The sequence below is a fragment of the Arvicola amphibius genome, chromosome 9, assembly GCF_903992535.2.
Source record: "Arvicola amphibius chromosome 9, mArvAmp1.2, whole genome shotgun sequence".
NCBI classification, from domain to species: Eukaryota; Metazoa; Chordata; class Mammalia; order Rodentia; family Cricetidae; genus Arvicola; species Arvicola amphibius.
Window position 1 is genome coordinate 42112481 of NC_052055.2, and position 18361 is coordinate 42130841.

Consider the following 18361-nt stretch of genomic DNA (forward strand, 5'->3'; position numbering starts at 1 on the left):
GTGCTTCAATGTGCCCACATGGCCCTTAAGGCCAAGTCTTGAGCCTTGTGGACATGTGGCCCCAAGTCCCAGGTGAGTGCCAGGGACAGAAGACATGAGAGTCCTCTACATTCATTTACACATGTGCTTAAGCATGTGCAGAAGACCCTCAGCCAGATGTGGAATGTCTTAGGTGGGCTCCACGCCCTTGTTGGGGAACAGAAGCTCGAGAGTCTGCAGTGCAGCCTGTCCTGTGGCTGGATCTGGTGTAGATCTCAAGCAAGCAAAGTGTGCCCGGCTTCTCTGTGGCGTGGCTCCTTCATCTGGGCAGGGTCTGCAGGTGTGTGAGCCTCTGCATCTGCCTCTCCACCTATGCCCAGCACAGACTACCTCCATAGTCACAGCACAGGACCTGGGGACAGATCAACAATGCCTGCCCACCCCACCCACCACTCAGCCCTGCTGCTGAGATCTGCCTTCCTCGTCTGTCCTGTCCTACCCCTCTGTCCCTTCAAAGGCTCTGCTTTGCCCTGGGACTTGGAATTGTGATGAACAGTGTCCCTGTCCCTGATAACTCCCTAGCTGCAAGGAGTTGCACCCCAGTCACACTAATGGAGACAAGCACGCATTCCAAAGTGCCCCGGGAGCCGGGTAGAACAGGCACAGCTGCAGTGTCAGCTGCTCCAAGGCCGAGGCTAGCCCATCACTGGAGTCTGCGAGCATGAGCAAACATGGACAACATAGCAGAGAATCACCTCAAATCTAAATAAAGGGGTGGGGGCTAGGGCAAGGTTTGGCTACATGCAGCTCTGAAACCCCCTTGTGAGCTTGTGTTGTTTCCTACAACAAGGTGGTTTCCTCTCACTCTGCTGCCTTCAGCCCCTGCCAAGGCTGGACCACGGCAGGTGTCTAGTGAGACTCTAAAGACAGCCCTGTGGAACAGTTTCCTGAACAAGAGGCAGGTGCACCTCAACATCACACCCCATTGGCCACCAGGGATGCAGGTGCACCTTAATATCACACCCCATTGGCCACCAGGGGTGGTCAGGACTCATGATAGGCCACCATAGTCAATGAGGTGACCGTGGGTATGATGGCTCGATTGGCCACCCCCTCAGATGAGAAAAACATATCTGAAGAATCCCCAAGGTGCTTGTCCCAGCTCATAGTCATAGAGGGTTTCACAGTCAATCTTATCCTAGGCTGAAAAAAGAAATTCAAATGGCCCCAACCTAGGATCCGAAGGCACCAACAATTAACTGGATCCATAAGTGGGGAGATGACAGAGAAACATTTTTTCACAAAGGTGGGAGTCTTTGGCTTTGAGAGACCCTTCCAGATCCAGCCAGTGTCGGTTAGACTGGAAGAAATAACACTTTGCTGAGGAAAAGGGCAAAACCATCCATGAGGACACATCTTCTTGGAGCAAGAACTTGACATACTTTAAGGACTGGAAGGGTAGGGGTGGGAGAGGTGTTAGCCTCTGGGTAGTCAGGCGGCTGGCCTAGTAATAGCAGAGGCTGGGCTGAGTCTGGAGTGGCCCTCGGGCTGAAGGCCAGAGGAGGAGTTGAAGGTCAGAGGAGGCCTTGTTAGCACTTGGGCCAGAGGCTGAGCAGAGGTGGGCCTGTGGGCTGTCAGGACACCAAAGCCTTTACCAGGAAGCGCTAAGCAGAGAAACTAGCCAGATCCAACAGCCCCAGGGTCCCTTTTCATCCAGTGCAGCCTGAACATCATCAGTGTCAAGTCAAGCCAACCCAAAGTTCTGGAAACCAGCAGGAATTAACTGCCTCCATGGCACACCCCTAGGACAGATTTTACATTGGGTGTTTCAAAGCTTTTCCTTAAGGGGCTATTTTTTTTAACCAAATGACCCAAAGAGGCAGAAGTGACAGCAGAGGCCCCAGGGGCTCTGAAGCCAAGAGCCTATTGCTCCAATCCAGCCTGGGCCTGATCCATAAACCTCAGGCCAGGGTTTATGCTGGTGCCTGGGAAGCCAGGCTACTTACAAGTACTGAGCTGCAAGGCCTCCCTCCTGGGCCAGGAACCCAGACTCACCTTGGCCCTGCATACATCTAATCAAAACAGGTCTGTGCTTTGGGTGGGTGGGTAGGGGGTATAGTGGCATTTCATTTGTATTTTAATAAATAAAGCTTGCGTGAGGATCAGAAAAGTAAAACAGCCACACTGGCCAGCCTTACAGACCAGGCACCAATGACACACACCTTTAATCCCAGTAGCCACATCAGTTTGCCAGAGAAACTGGGCAGTAGTGGTGCAAGCCCTTAATCCCAGAACTAGAGAGGAATATAAAATGGGAGGAGACAGCTCTCAGTCTCAGTCTCATTCTGAGGTTTCCTGGAGGTAGGATTGTCATTTTCGAACTGAGGTAGAGGTGAGAGCCATTGGATGGCTGCTTTGCTTTTCTGTTTTCAGGTTGAATCCCAGTATCTGTCTCTGAGTTTTTATTATTAGTCGTGCTACAAGGGGGATTCCAGAGATATGGAGAGGAATTAGCCAGTCAGGTGACAGGAGGAATCCATTTGCCTTCCCAGAAGCCACAGAATCAGAGGCCACCTGGGAGGCGAGGCGCTCCATCCTAGCACTTCCAGGCTGGCTCTGATTCTTGAGCTAGATTTGTCACTGTGGTTGATCTTGTTACAACCACAGACTGTGCTTCAGGAGATCGGCTACCTGCCTGCCCAGGATCCCGTGTCCCGCCATCTCCCAGGCATTGTGCACACTTTCCTCCGGTCTGGAAGCCTAGACATTGCATTGCCGTTTGCCCTGCAAGATGGGCTCCCAGAAGATCCCCATGAGCTTTTAGATTGACCCAGCTTTAAAAGCCAGAGATTCCAGTCAACGTTCCCAATAAGGAAAGGGACCCCTTTCAACTGCCTGTCAGTCAACAGAGACTGGGGATGAGGTGCTACAACTGGATTCTGGCCAACTCTGTATTCCTAGCTTTTGTAAAATTCCAGGGGAGCTTTTGGGTAGGATGACCTGAGTCTGAGGCTATACCCAATACCAGCCAGTACACAATTCTTTCGCTCCCAGTCTCTAGAGTTCCTAAATTCCCCTAAGAGTCATCTCCTGTCACCGACCCCCCTCCAAGCGCCAGTGTTCTATGGCTACTCTCTTCAGAACATACAAACCCCTCCCCATACCTCCCCGACATGCCCCAGGATCCCTGCCATGACTGGGCCCTCAGCTCCCCTCCTGGGACCCCTTTCCTTTAGCCTATCGTATTCCACCATTCAGTCTTGGCTCCAAAACTGCCAGGCCTCTGTCCACGTACCTTGCCTAGGGAACTGCTTCAGACTTCCACATGGCTCTTTTTCATCATTTGATTTCGGTACAGCCATGGTTCCCACACAGAGGCCTTCAGCTCTGGCCACTGTCCCACCACCTGCTTCTTCTCTGACAGGCCTTATGACCTGAACAGAGCCACTACAGCAAGCGCATTTTGGCTCCAGTCCCAACTCTGCTTCCTCCCTTGTCAGTGGAGTCACACCCGGTCTCCTATGAGCGCTCTGTGGTGGTGGCGTTCAGGCCTTTGCCCTGGTAGCAGTTCCCTGCTCACCCCGGGGTTGCTACCTCCTCTCACCCATCTCCTGAGGTAAACACTGAAATTTGTAACCTCTCGGTCCAGCAGAGGCCAACAAGGCAGATCGGACCAGCCACAGCTGCCCTCTTGCATCCTGCCATCTGTTCTTCCTCGTACACTCAACTAGAGGCACGGCCTCACCACAGCCCACCCGATGCTCTCTCCAAAGGCATGTGCTGGTGGGGACAAAACCCCCTGGAACGTGACTGGAAGTTCCACCCAGAACCACCCACCACCAACATAGGCAGAATCCAGGGCCTTGCCACATGCATTTCCTGTCTGGCTCACTAACTTGCTTCTTATGGTCCTTGGGGACTCAGGTCCTCATTTACAACCCTTGCCTCCATCTTGGACAGCTCTGTCCAGTGGCACCATAGCTAGGTGGTATTAGGAACAAGATAAGCACCTGTATTCCAGAGGCCACCTGTGTGTGGTAGCTCTGGTGTCTGGAGCAAGTGTCCAGAAAACACTAAGTTTGGCCCTCATGTGCTGGGGACACTGTACTGCCAGGGGTCAGTGCACCAGACTTGTCTGTGAGGAAACTGCCAAAATAAACCCAGGCAATCTAAGAAACTACTAGAATACTTCCGGTTTACAGTCCTAATATATTTCAAATGTATTTTTGCTTTTTATTTTCCCAGGAATCACTTTCTAGCAGAAACCACACACAGTGTCCTAGAACCCCACTCTACCACCCCTGGCAGCCCCACGGAACACCAGCAGGTCACACTAGTCTCTCCTTGTAGCTCCAGACACCCAGCTGGCCCAGTGCCATGGCCGTTGTCTTGTGAACGAGGAAGCTGAGGCTCCAGGGACACAGGGAGCTCGCTGAAGAGTGGCCCCAGGAAGGGATGGAGGAGCTGGGTTCTCACCTGGGCTCTGTGGAGCTAAGCCCAGCATGAGCCTTCTTTGCTCCTGTCTTTCCCTGGCAAATCTCCAGCTTTGTCTCCTTGTCAAAGGTCAGACGTGGAGAAGGGACAGTGGGCTGTTCTAGCTAACGTCACATCTCTAGCCTTGATTATAACAGGACAGCCTGACCCCAGGAGCCTTGGCTCTTGGCACTGTCTCGCTAGGTTCTCTGTAGTTGTTCACAGCCCTGCTTTGGGATCTGGAGCTTGCATACGTGAGCCTTGCTATTGCTGTTCACTTAGTCCAGGTTCCATACATGTGTTGACCCAGGTTCCACACACGTGTTGGCTTCTGACAGTCCTGCTGCCGTAGGCCCAAGCTTCAAAACCCTCCAGGATCGGAACATCAGTGCCCTGACACCAAGAACCTTCACCTGCTGGGCTTGGCTCAGTCCATTTAGCTTCAGCCTGCTGAGTCACCCCATCCCACCTGGCCTCCAGGGGCAGCAGGCTCTCACAAGGTCCCTCAGCAGGACCCAGGAACAGGAAGCAGATAATTGTGGGTACTAGAGGCTTATGGAGATATAGGTGACATCAGCCTTTTTCAAAGGGGTCTGGCAAACACGGGGTCTCAGCCCCACCACATACAGACAGAAGAAATACCAACAGTTGGCAGAGAGCAGGAATAGAAATATTTCTACAAAGACCAACATTGGTAATACACGATAGCTACGAAGATCACCACTGAGAGCCCCTACCCTGACCCTGAGGCTTCTGGAATCCACATGTGGAGAGGGCCGCCTGTCAGTTTCCGCAGGGTTGGGAGGCATGCCTGGTCAGCACAGGCTGTACTTACCATTGGAGCGGTGTATGCAGGTGTGTTGGTTATCACTGAGGAAAAAGCCACTGTGGCACTGACACTCATAGCTGCCCATGGCATTGACGCAGATCTGCTGGCAGCCGCCATTGTTGTCTTGACACTCGTCCACATCTGTGAGAAGAGGGAGAGAAGGAGACGTCACACCTGGAGCTAGTGGGTCACAGACACAATCCAGTTCTCCACTGGTTAATGAAGGGTCTCCACAGAGGTGCTGTACAACGGAAGTACTTCATGGTATTCTGCATGGCACTGTGCTGTGATGGTCCTGCACAGTGTACTCCAGGGCACCGTGCCGTGATGGTACTTCAAAGGGTACTCTGTGGAACCATGTGATGATGGTACTACATGGGGGGTACTCCAGAGGTATTTCATAGTACTCCATAGACATACTCCATGGTATTCCATGGTAATCCCCCACAATAGGACTCCCCAGTATACCCCAGAAGTAGTCAGTTACAAGGGCTGGAGGGTCATGACTGATCCCTGTGTGCCTAGCATAGATCTAAGCATCTTTCCTACGTTAACTCTGGTCCTTGCACCAACCTTATCAGATGCAGGTGTTAGCCCATTTATAGACGAGGAATCTGTGCCGGGTTACATGGGAAGTGACAGGGGTAGCCTTTAGACCCAGCACATTGACTCCCAAACCTGGCCTTACACCGGACTCTTCTCCCGAGGATGACAGTGCAAACCGAAGTGTCTCCCTAACACGGAGCTCAGCTAACCGCAGCCCACCATTCCCCAGTTCTTCAACCCACCTCGGGTTTCCAGCTGACAGCACAAGACTCTGGAGCCCTGAGGGGGAGGCTGGAGGTCAGGGCAGCCTGCGCCACCCTGAAGGTCTCAGCTTGGCAGATTGATTTCAAAAGCTAGTAGGGTGAGGGGAGGATTTGAAAAGACCCTGACCTCTGGCTGCCAGGACTGCCGGGGAAGGCTGCCAAGAGGTCTTTCCCACTCTGCGGGAGGCACCGGCTCAGGGCCGATGCTCACTTCTGACCAGAGGCTGTTGGCACAAAGGGTGTGACTGGCTGAAAGGGCCTTTAGGGAGCTCTGGTCCTGAGCAGAACAGCATGTTTCAATTACCAGAGTCATAACCCCCTACTCTGTCGGTTTGTTTAATGAAAGAAGGGCTTCTTAAACCTTAATGTTCCATGGCTGTATTGTCATTTTAATAGGCAAATACATAAAACCACAAAGCAATGTGCGTATGGAGCTACTGGCTGTGCCCAGCCAATCCCCAGGCTCCAACACACACACACACACACACACACACACACACACACACACACACACACACACACTTCCTTTGTATGCATACGTGCACACATACTTTGGCATTGTAAATTTCCTATGCTTTTTAACACAGACATCTTTTGCTATAGAGACCAAAAGGATGTGAGGGGGAAATAAAGGTAGAGGCAGGCGATGTCCTGCACTGAACCGGGACAGCTCGGCTCTCCAGCACTGTCAGCTGGGTCCTATTTAGGCTCGAGGGCGGCAGACCACTTTACCACCCAGGAGACCGCACGGCTGCCTTTGAGGCCCACAGCGTGGAGCATCATTATCCTCCGGCAAGCTCAAATGTCAGCCATGCGGCTGTCGGAGGAGGGAAACAGATCTCTCAACTCTAAAAGCCACCAAAGGTTCCAGCTCACATGTAAAGGTGGCTCTCGCTGAGAGGAGCAGCAGGCCCAGAGACTGACCTGGGAGGTGCGGCAGCCACAGGGGTTGTGGGGAGGGCGGTGGTGAGGATGACTGGGGGCATTGCTAACTCTGAATAGCCTTCTCTACAGTCTTGTTGATGGCGTCCTGCTGGTCCAGTTCACCTTTCCTTAGTGAACCCCAAAGTACATGGAGTACCTTTACTTGGTGAACCCCAAAGCACATCTTCCATGTTGCAGGAGGGTCTGCCCCGGGCACTGTCTGGTCACCTGAGCAACAGGAAGCCAGCATCCTGGGCGCTTCCTGTGGACCGAGGGGCCTCACTAAGGCCTCAGCAGCTCATGTGATAGCGTGTGTTACTAACTGCATGGCATCCATGGGTCATAGGACACTCAGGGAGCTGACGTGACCTGGGTGGCCCACGCAGTAGGTCAGAGTGAAGGCAGAACTCACATTGAGGCCAGAACCCCAGAGCAAGAGCCCACAGATACCTTGCTTGGCTGGCTGTACCCAAAACATATTTCAGACCGGTTATGAAGAACCCGCTCCCTCCTGAGCTTGAGTCTGAGATCAACTTAAACACACACTCCTGAGACCCATAAGGCATGGTCCGTGAGCAGTGTGGATGCAGAGTGACTGTCTCTGGGCTGAGCCCTGTGTCTGACTCAACTGCACGGAGAGAGGTAGGCACCTGTGCCTGCGTCTTAGCACACAGCCAACCATGAGCCCTGACCCTAGGATGCAGGTGTGCCCTCTGCCATGCATCACTGCCTCTCTCCTGGCTCCCAGACTCTAGTTCAGGCCAAGTCTCCATTGCAAGACAAACAAGGCACAAATACACCCTCCAGTGCCCTGCATGGGGCAGAAATGTGGCCTTGCCCTGAATGCCACCTATCTGCAGGCATTTGGCCTGGCCCGGCTCTGCACCTCACCAAAAGCTAGGAACCAGGGCAGTTGACATAAGGCATCCACAGGCCCTCAGTGATCTGGCAGGGTGGCTGTGCTGTTGGGACAGGGCTGTTTATACTAGCGGGGAACAATGACTCGCCAACACTGATGAATAATTTGAAACAAATGCAAGGCCGTGTAAACATGTCTTTCCCTTGCTCCCAAATGATAAAACCCCAAGATTAAGCAGGCGGGAAAAGAGAGTTGTCCCTCTGCACCCTACTGTGTCCAAACAGGGCCCCACATCCTACCCAAGTAGGGTAGAAAGTCGTGGGGACGCTGAGTCCCTATACAGCCTGAGGCCACACTAATGACCTCTTCTATAGACACTCAGCATCTCAGGCTCTCAAAGAGGACTCGTGGCGGCTGGAGGATGGTCAGCTGGTGTAGCTGGGATCATGGGAAATCTGCCTACCACCTAGCCCAGATGGGGGTCAACTGGCAGAGTACCATGGAAAAACAGTCCCTTGGCTGTTCCTTGGAGTTAGCCAGCACACTGTGACCCAGCACAGGGTGCATCTTACCATGAGAGGCGTCCTTAGGGCCAGAAGGGAGTCCATAACAGGGCTCTCTGAGGTCTGCTCTGTTTTCCATTAGCACATGGGCAGTACGGGGCCTTGTCTTCAAGAAGCACGGCAGCAGGGTCTGCAGACTGTCCTCCAGGGAGCCCCTTGGAGCACTGGGGTACAAGTAGGCTTTCCCCTCTCTCTATGAAATCATGGTTGTTCTTACTGATGGACTGTGTGTTTGGTCTTGTTGGGAACGCCCCCTCCAGAGGCCCAGTCACTTCACAGATGAACGCCTGATGCTAGTTCCACGCAGCTTAGTAGACACTGCTCGCTAGAGCCACTCAGGAACCCTTCCCACCCCAACTCCTGGGTCCTATCACCTCTGGTTCTCAGAAGAGGAGAGAGATGGAAAGAGACTGTCTCAAAACCCAAAGGACAGAGTGCTCTCCCGTAGGCAAGAATAACTTAGTCAGGGACTCATGGGGCGGAGGGTAGTTCCTCATTTCTCCCCGCTGCCACCTTAGTGCCTCCTTCCAGCTCTCCCAGACCTGGAGGCCTTACCTCTCCACTTCATTCCTTTGCCTGGATCACAGGTCCCGCTGTGCCACCCCTGCCGTGAGTGGGGATAAGCTTGTATCTCTTTCACAAGAGGCAGGCTTGGGGTGGCAGGACAGAAGGCCATACCTGACCGTCTAGGGTGAGCTCCCTGGGGTTGGGGGGTTGATATCACAGCTCATTTTCAGAAGGAGGCTAGCTGCAGCAGAGTGCTGTTTTGGCTCACCAGGTGTGGTGGTTTGAAAGAAAATGGCGCCCCAAAGGGAGTGGCATTATTAGGAGATGTGGGGAGTAAGTGTGTCGCTATGGAGGTGGGCTTTGAGGTCTTAAAGAAGCTCGAGATACCACCCAGTGTCTCAGACCACTTTCTGTTGCCTGCAAGATATTAGAACTCTCAGCTCCTTCTCCAGCACCATGTCTGTCTGTGTGCCACCATGTCACACCTGATGACAATGGACAGAACCTCTGAAAATGTAAGCCCCCCCCCGCCCATGAAATGTTTTTCCTCTGTAAGAGTCACCTTGGCCATGGTGTCTCTTCACAGCAATGGAAGCTCTGACTAAGACACCAGGCATCCAGAGGGACCTGAGCAGGCTCTCTATGTCACTCTCCAGGAGCCCGCTTCCCTAGTACCAGAATGAGCCCCGTTCATACACACTTATACCCTTCTCCAGGGACAGCCTTGTCTCCTCAGACCAACCCCTTGCCCTTCTGCATCCATAGATACTAAATACTGACTGAGAATGAACGCTACTTGGGGTTTTAGAGCAGGAAACAGGGATGGCGGGCTTCCTGGAGGGGGTGATGTGAACCCTGGCCTTCTAGCACAGGGAGATGTGTGAGCTGAGGCTGGAGGATTGACAGGCCTGTGAGGGACTGCAGCAGGAGGGGAGTTCTGGAAGCCCCCGATGACTGGTGAGGTCCCGCACGCTAGCTCAGACAGCTGGGAGAGATGAGCCCCCGCACGGAGGTGTGTCCTGAGCTGGGTTACTGACTCTGCAAGGCTCTCAAGAAACAGTCGAGTCCGCAGAGTGATACTCTTGGAGAAGTTCTCGGAGTAGCTTGACAAGCAGGGTGTGGCTAACCCTTAAGGTGCCAGCAAGACTGAACCTGTGTGCAGCGAGACCCCGAGGGTCCTGTAACAGCGGGGGTGGCGGTGGGGACATCTTGCTTCTGACATTCTACCATCTTCCTTTATAACCACAGTGGGGCTTTCTAGAGGCGGGGAAGCCCTGGACACTGGAACTAAGCTATGAGGCAGATTCCAGGAGGTTCTAGAGGAGACCCTGAGTCGGGTGGCAGGGCTAAGGACAGAACAAAGAGCTTGTCTTGAAGCCCCAGTGTGGCGAGGGACGCCAGGACATCTGGGGGATGAACAGGTCTAGTCCTTTAACACAGAGTGTACTTCTGTATGGAGCACCCCCCCTTTTTGGCTATCTGAGGTGTTAGACAACAAATGGGGAGGAAGTTGGGCCTCAGGGGGTCAACCAGGTGACCCTCAGTAGGAATGCTATTCGGTAGTTGTTCCTTCAGTCAAAGGCGGTAGCCAGTGACAGGCAAGAGTGCTGGAGCTTAGGAAGGCCTGGGTACCCAAGGAGACAGAAGATGTCACCTCACTCAGCCTGGCCTGAACCTCCCCTGGCCATCCAGGCCTGAGATGCACCCCGTTTCCCAACAATACTTTAGTCTGCGTCCCACCCCAACAGTCACCAGGGCTACTAACTTGTCCCCCACACCTAGTCCATCTGTCTCCCCAACTTCCATGCCACAGCCATCTTAGACCTCAGAGTCCCCCTACATGTCCATTCTACGTCTCACATCTTCCAGCTTCCCTCTGATGCACACTTCAAAGGCGTGGCCCCCAAGCGCGCAGCTTCGACAGGACACGGCATCCGAGATAGAGCCTCACGGGGTCTCTGGAGTCACGGCCCAGGACAGACAGACCCAGGCCTGGCTCTGACACTGGAGCAGGCAGCCCTCAGCCGTGACTCCTATCCCGCTTTGGTCTGTGGACACAGCCTCACTCTCCAGCCCCCACCAGCCCTGCGGGGTCATGTCAGGGCTGGGGCCGTCTCCCCACAGGAAGGGTCTCTAAGGCCAGGCCATGGGCTTCTGGAGGACGGCTGCAAGAGGCCTGTGGTTTGCTCCCAGGGGCCGCTGCTTGGCCCCAGGTGGGGCTGTTTGTTTTTTATTAATAGTGGGCTGTTTGTCCTCTTTTGGATGAGGAGCTGGGGTTTGCAGTTATTTATAACTGGAAATTGCTCCTTGATCCTGCTTCGGTTGCTTTGTGCCTCCCACGAACACTCATAGTTCGACACTGGGACTCTGTGCTTGGAGGGGACCCCACCCATGTTTCTGTGGCTGCCCAGAGTCCACTGTGTGTCAGGCCTTGCAACAGGCTCCCAGCATCCTGTAGGCGGGGACGGAAGCGCAGGCTCATTGGTGGAACCAGGTTCAACCTCCGCCACTGAGCTCTGCCACCTGGTCCTGGCAGAGGCAATACCCCCCCCCCCACCCCCAGCCCCACTCCCTTCTGAAGGGCAGCTGAGGCAGAAATGCCTCTTGGCTATCAAATGACTCTTGCAAAATTGCATTTGATGAGTTAAGTGTAAATAAACGAGAACCAGATGGATTCGATTTCGGGTAAAATACACATGGGTCTTAGCGATCTGGGGCCTGAGTTCTGGTAGAATCAGATACTCCTGAACCGTCAAGATCTCTGGCTCGGCATGCAGGAGGGATAAGCGGGTCACTGAGGACCTGTCTGTTTCCCGCTCAGGGTGTCATCTGCAGCCTTCTCCGTGTCTCCTGGGTCCCCTGCAGGTCAGCAGTGTGCAGCCTCTTGGGCTGGATCCAAGTCTGAACTCAGGGCTGAGAGAGGCCTGTGTGGAGCTCTGCTCTCTAGACTAACAAGCCCACTGCTAAACCCCCAAGCCAGACCAGGAGGGCCAGACTCTGCTGGAGTTGCCTGCATCCAGGCACTGCTTCTCCTCAGGCTCCTGCCTTCTGAAGCCAGCTGCTAGCCGCCGCCCCCCCGCCCCGCCCAAGCAGGGTTCTGTGTCCCTAAGGAAACAGATTTGTTGCTTAGTTCAGGCTTTCGACTGCTCCCCCTTAGAACTGCCTGTGACCCTGTGGTCACTGCCTATGGGGTCTGGATCTTTTCCCACAGGCCACACCAGATGGGGCACGAGTCAGCTAGCTCTGACCTCAGGCTGCTGAGCCTTTCAATTCAAGGCATGGGTTTATTTCTCTGTAAGGCAGGGATGGTAATAGCGTTGAAGTGTTGGGGTATAGGGGGGTGTTAGAGTAAGCACACAGCCAAAACCCTCAGCGCCAGATCTGGCCCACATGGCTACCAACAAATGTGAACAGTGAGTGTCTTGGGTCTCCAGGGATGGCAGGCACAGCATGCTGGACAGCCAAGTCCCTTCCAAATTGGAAAAGTGACAACAGGCCACATGAGAAGCGAGAGTTCAGCCTGCCTCGCCTTCTGGTCTCTGAGCGGAGGAGTTCCTTAAACTGCCTCCCTCCTGACGTAGCTCTGGGTCGCTCACCTCCCAGGACTGCTCTCGGGGGGTGGGAGGTGGTCAGTTTATGACTGTGTTTAATGCTGACCAGAACCAAGGGGGTGGAACCGTGCGTGTGGTCTGCTCGCAGTGTGTGGGACAGTGCTCTCCGGATCTTTCCTTTCTACAGTTGCTTTTTAGAATGGAGATGCAATTCACGCCTTGGTGTGCACCTTGGCCTTTTTTTTTTGCACACCTGCTATGTTGTGTAACCATCACTACTAATTCTGGAACATGTTCTTCCCTCAAATAATAATGATGTGCCCCTTCCTAATAAATCCCGCCCTCCAGAACCACAGGTTTACTCTGTCTCTATGTATTTACCTGCTCCTGACATTTCACAAAGATGATTACTCACTTGTCCTTTTGTGTCTGGCTTCTTTGACATAGCATAGTGTTTTTAAGCTTCATCCATGTTATAGCACATATTAGAAGCTTCCCCCTATTGTATGGCTGAGTAATATTCTTGTGTCTATATACCTGTCACATTATTCACCAATTAATGGACATTAGGGTTGTTTTTGACTTTGGTGCAATTGGGAATCATGCTGTGGATATTCACATAGAGGTTTTTGGGTGGACATGTTTTAATTCTCTTGGATCTATGCTAAGGAGTAGCATTGTTGGATAATATGATAAATCTATATCTAATTTTATTTTATGTAGGGGGGGTATGCCAAGGCATATGTGTGAAAGTCAGAGGTCAGCTTGTGGAACTGGTTCTTTCCTGTCACGCAGGTTCTGGGGAATGAACTCGGCTCCTCAGTCTGGGTAGCAAATGGCCTTATCTCACTAGTCGTTGACTTAACCTCTCTCCCAGTTTTAATTTTAGTTTTTGAGACAGGGTTTCTTTGTGTAGCCTTGGCTGTCCTAGAGCTACCTCTGTAGCTGTGTGGATCAGGCTGACCTTGAACTTGCAAAGATCCACTTGCCTCTGAATGCTGGGATTAAAGACGTGTGCCACCAGGCCCGGCTTATTTTTATTTAAAATTCTGTATGTCTGTATATGAGTTTATACACAGGTGCTGATAGAATCCAGAAGAGGGTATTGGATTCCCCGGAGCTGGAGTTACAGGTGGCTGTGAACCACTTGATGTGGGTGCTAAGACTCAAACTCAGGTCCTCTGAAAGAACAGAAATGCCTTAAACACCGGGCCATCTCTCCTGTCTCCCTATGTCTAACTTTTGAGACACTGTCCAACTGTTTTCTATTGGGCCACATCACTTTACACTGCCACCAGCGAAGGGGGTGTGTGTGTCCGGTTCTCAACTCCCACAGTCAGCACCTGCTATTTCCAGTTCAAAGGGCCACGCTAGTGGGTGAACTGGTATCTCCTGGCTTCTAGTCCCACTTCCCTGAATACTAACCTTAAACAGTTGCCCTAAGGCCCAGTGGCAACTTCCTTAAAGGACTGTCTATACAGATCCTTTGCTCTATTCTGTACAACCTAATGCTGTCCCTGCATGGCTTAGTGGCTCACAGCAGTGCAGAGTCATATAAGTGCTTTCTACACCCTGGGTACCAGGCCCTTGTCAGATAAATGGTCAGGGATTCCCTCTCTGCCCACTATCCTTTATCAATGCTGGGACCATTGAGACATGGAAGCTCCACCCAAAGCTGGGGACAGTGGGGCCTGGGCTCCTCCTGGGCTTCACCCTTTTCCCTCTCTACACTCTGCTCTTAGGAGATCTGACTGTGACCCCATAGCATCTCTGGATAACTGGGAATCTGCCCTCACTGCTAAGCACCCACTCTCCCATCCTCTAAACCTGCACATTGGCCAGTATGGTACCTGCTTGGATGTCCAGCAGGTATATGACCTCCCAGAATCCAAGCTGACCTAACACCACCTCCCATGGAAGAGCAGAGCCAAATATAGTCCTGTCAGGCCCTTAGCCTCTGTCTTACCACAGGGAGGCACTGCTCATAGACACTTGGCCCGAACACCTGGCTGTCAATCTCAACCACCTTCCCACCCCTATATCTGCTCCCTTTGACAGCTGATCCTGCTGCAAAACCCCCAGGCACAAGCCTAATCTCCTTACCTCTCCCACTGGGATGGCTGAGTGACCTGGGAAGAGTCTCCATGAGAGATTGTCCTGTATACCTGCTTTTACCCCTCACCCCCTCCTCTGTGTTTATGCTGTCCCCACTACCTGGGTTATTTCTCTCCACACGGTAACCTCACCATGTTACCCACTTCCTGAAGCCCCAAAGCAAGGGCCCACAAACAGGCTTCCCTTTTCCTGGCTACCAAAGTCTATGGTGACCACTCTGGCTGCATGATCACCAGCCTGGCCTCTGCTTACCACTCCAGTCTGGACATACCTATTGGTGTCTCAGTTTCCTGTCCTATGTTGCTATGATAAAATATCTGGCCAACAAGCAACCAAGGGGTGAAAGGGTTTATTTCTGCTCATTCAGGGCTATAGTCCATCATAGTGGGGACATTGCAGCCGCAGAGGATCCCTAGGGCTGATCACATTGTATCCACAGTTGAGAGCTCAGAGAATACATGGATGGATACAGGTTCTTAGTTCACCTTCTCTTTCATGCTGCTTAGGACGGAGACAAGGGAACAGTCCCACCCACATTTAAGCTGGGTCTTCCTGCAACAGTTAATATAACCAATAAATGCCATAGACACGCGTACAGGCCAACCTGTTCTAGACAATCTCTCATAGAGACTCTTTCTGGGTCACTCTAGGTTGCCGCAAGGTGACAGTTAAAACTTCACCCTCACACATGTGAAGATCATCTCTCCTGATAATTCCTCAGCACAGTGGGCTGAGATGGGACTCTGCCTCAATGGGGTACCAGACCCGTTACAGGAAACCCCCCAGCCAGCAGCCTACCCACAGTCCACACATGGGGGACAGAGCAGGGACAGGAACAGGACTTCCCTCTCCATGGGCCCCACACAGCACAGCTGTGAGTGTGACCCTGGCCGGACATCTGTGGGAGGCACTCAAGTTTTTAAAAATTCTTTTGATGAGGATAAGAATGGAGGGTTGGTGGTGGGAGGCAGGGCAACCAACCAAATGAGGCATGGAGACAGAGCTCAGGGAGGAGAGTGGAGGGAGCTCAGGGCCTGGCAGGGCTTGAGGGAGAGGTCGGCAAGGGTCCAGATGGGAGCAACGGCCTCTGTGGTGCACCTGCCTGCCTGCTGGAAGCCTTTCTCTTCTCCTGAGAGAACTGTAGAGCAGAGCAGGCCCAGAGTCTCCCCGACACTCCCAGGTCCTCTAGCCAGCCCATCCTGCCTGATGTCAGCTAGTTTCAGCCTGGCCACGATCTAAATTGGAAATCTCTAAGCCTGAATTCTGACTGCAGCACTTGGCAGGTCCAACCTCTTCAAGCTCTCGGGCACAGGGCAGGACATCTCCTTCAGAAGACTGCTGAGGGGCACAGGACTGACTTTATGTGTATGTATATAGGTATATGTAGGTAGCAATGCATGTGGGCTCATGTGTGTGGATGCCAGAGGTCAACACTGGGTGTCTTTCTCAACTTTACTGTTTGAGACAGATTCTCTCACTTGACCTGGGGCTGGCCAGTTGGCTAGGCTCGCTGGCCGGGAAGTTCAAGAATCCTCCTGTCTGCCCAGAGCTGTGCCATTCATGTGGGTTTGACGGATCCAAACCCAAGTTCTTATGCTTTTGTTCCAAGCCCCTCCTTCCCCCACTTTCTAGCTTCTTCCACTTGCACAGCCCCAGCCCAGTGGGAGAGAGGACCACTGTGGCCCATGCCTTGCCATGCTGCTTGGCCTCCCGCCCTATGCATGTCCCACATTGGCCCTCTAACTGGCTCGCATACATAGGTTGATTCTTTCCACACTCGGCACCCCTTACAGTCAGCTCTGGGGTGGAGGAGTTGATGGTGACCAGGACCAAATGCTGGCTTCATCTCATTAGTCAGCTTGAGAGGAGGACAGCTGAGGATTATGAATGATCCCTCTGAATCCAGGAGCTAACTGACACTGTGTGTCCCTGTGGGGGCAGGCTTGGAGGTCTCCTTTGCTCAAGCTACACCCAGTGAGTCAGACTACTTCCTGATGCCTGTGGGTCAAGATATAAGAGCTCTCAGCTCCACCATGTTTGCCTGCATGCTGCATTGCTTCTCGTCATGGCGATAATGGACTAAACTTCCGAACTGCAGGCGAGCTACCACAATTAAATGTTTTTCCTGTGTAAGAGTTTCATGGTCATGCTGTCTCTTCACAGTAATAGAAAACCTAAAAAGTCTGGCCAGTGGTGAGGCTCTGACGTTCCTACCTGCCCACTCTCCCCAGGATATACCTGCAGCCTGGCCAGGCAATGTTTGGTGCACCTGGCTCCTCTGGGTCACAGGTGTCTGTCCAGAGTCCACTCTTCTACTTCCCTGAGCTTCCTGCCCCTTATGTTTGTGTGTGTGCTTTTCCCACATCTCGCTTTTCACCTCACACCTGAGAACCCCATACTCCTTCCAGGCAGGATGGACAATTGTCAAAAACCACTGGGCTGTCCAGCCCCCAGCACTGATTACACAGAGGATACCATATTGGAAGTCATTATCTAACCCCAGAAGCAGCTGACTGGTAGACATGGGCACGCAGGGAGCCTACATGGGTAGAGAGGGCTTTGCCTTGTTACAAGTCACTTTCCCTGGGCACACTGTTATCCCAATCAGAGGGCCACAGCAGCAGTCTTACTACGGGCTACTGGCTCCCCACATCCTGGGCCTCGATTACATTCTCTCTTCTTGGCTACAAAATTATGTATTAGTGTTGAGGAAGTTTCTGATATGGAGGGGGCAGCATATAAGCATCAATGCAATGTTTATAACCATAAAGTTATATCTATGCCCAGATGATTCTGGACATGACCTTAGAGCAGCGTGGCCAGGGCAAGTGTCCTCTGACTTTGCTTCTGGTATCTCTGGAAGTTTCAGCATAATTATCCCATGTGTGTAAGATGGATAAGTAAACAGACACTCGTAATTCAATCTAATTCTGGTGGCGGCGGGGCAATACAGGGCAGGGAATGTTTGGCGGCCAGTCACTCTGCAAGGTGGCTAGGGTAGAGACCCTGGTGGCCGGGGACTGGAATACCCGAGCTAGTAAGGGATAAGGGCTTCTAGGCAGAAGAAGAAGACGAAGAAGAAGAGATGGGGTGAACTTGGGGACAGCTTAACATTTATCTTGCAGGATGTTTAGGCAAGAAAAGTAAGGCTGGTGTGGTAGGTAGGACCTCCTGGAACCCGTTTCCATCATGGGAGCCTGGCTTTCTCACCATGGAGTTGCCGTTGTAATCCAGCCCCTGCCTATTCTATGTGGAAGGACCAACAGCTGGTCCTAAATGCTTCTGCTGGTGACTGATCCCTGGGCAGCCAGCAGACAGGCCAGTGGTGGCGGTGGCAGTGGCAAGATGGCCTGCAGAATTCTGTCCTTGTTGAAGTCACACTTGGGAGGTGATGAAGGACCCCAGACTAAGCAGCCACGCCTACTGTCCACTCCACAGATGGAGAGTGCCAGCGGGCACAGGGTGTCCTTGCCAGTCATCTATTTCTAGTTGCATGTGGTCAGGATGAGGTGGGTAAGAGGGAGGGTGGCTGGGTAGGCGGATGCACAGGCTGGCTGATGGCCATCAGAAACAGCCAGTGTCCTGTTCGGCTGTGCCAAGGCAAGAGCGGCTGCATCATCTGCCCAGACACAGCCAGGCCCTGCGTATGTTTGGGTGACCCAAGATGTTACCCAAGACACCCAATCCATCCAAGATAAGCAACAGTGTTGGCAGGGGTGTGGGCGAGAGACTGGGGGCACCCTCATTTGTTG

General features: G+C 52.8%; 1 protein-coding gene across 3 annotated transcripts in view; it reads right to left on the reverse strand.

Moving 5' to 3' along the window:
- Scube1 (signal peptide, CUB domain and EGF like domain containing 1) overlaps nt 1–18361 on the reverse strand; it is a 117357-nt gene that overhangs the window by 62925 nt on the left and 36071 nt on the right. For all 3 annotated transcript variants that reach the window (XM_038342917.1, XM_038342916.1, XM_038342915.1), the window contains exon 4: nt 5288–5422. In XM_038342917.1, coding sequence (XP_038198845.1) covers nt 5288–5422 — 135 coding nt within the window. The remainder of the gene's footprint in view (nt 1–5287; nt 5423–18361) is intronic.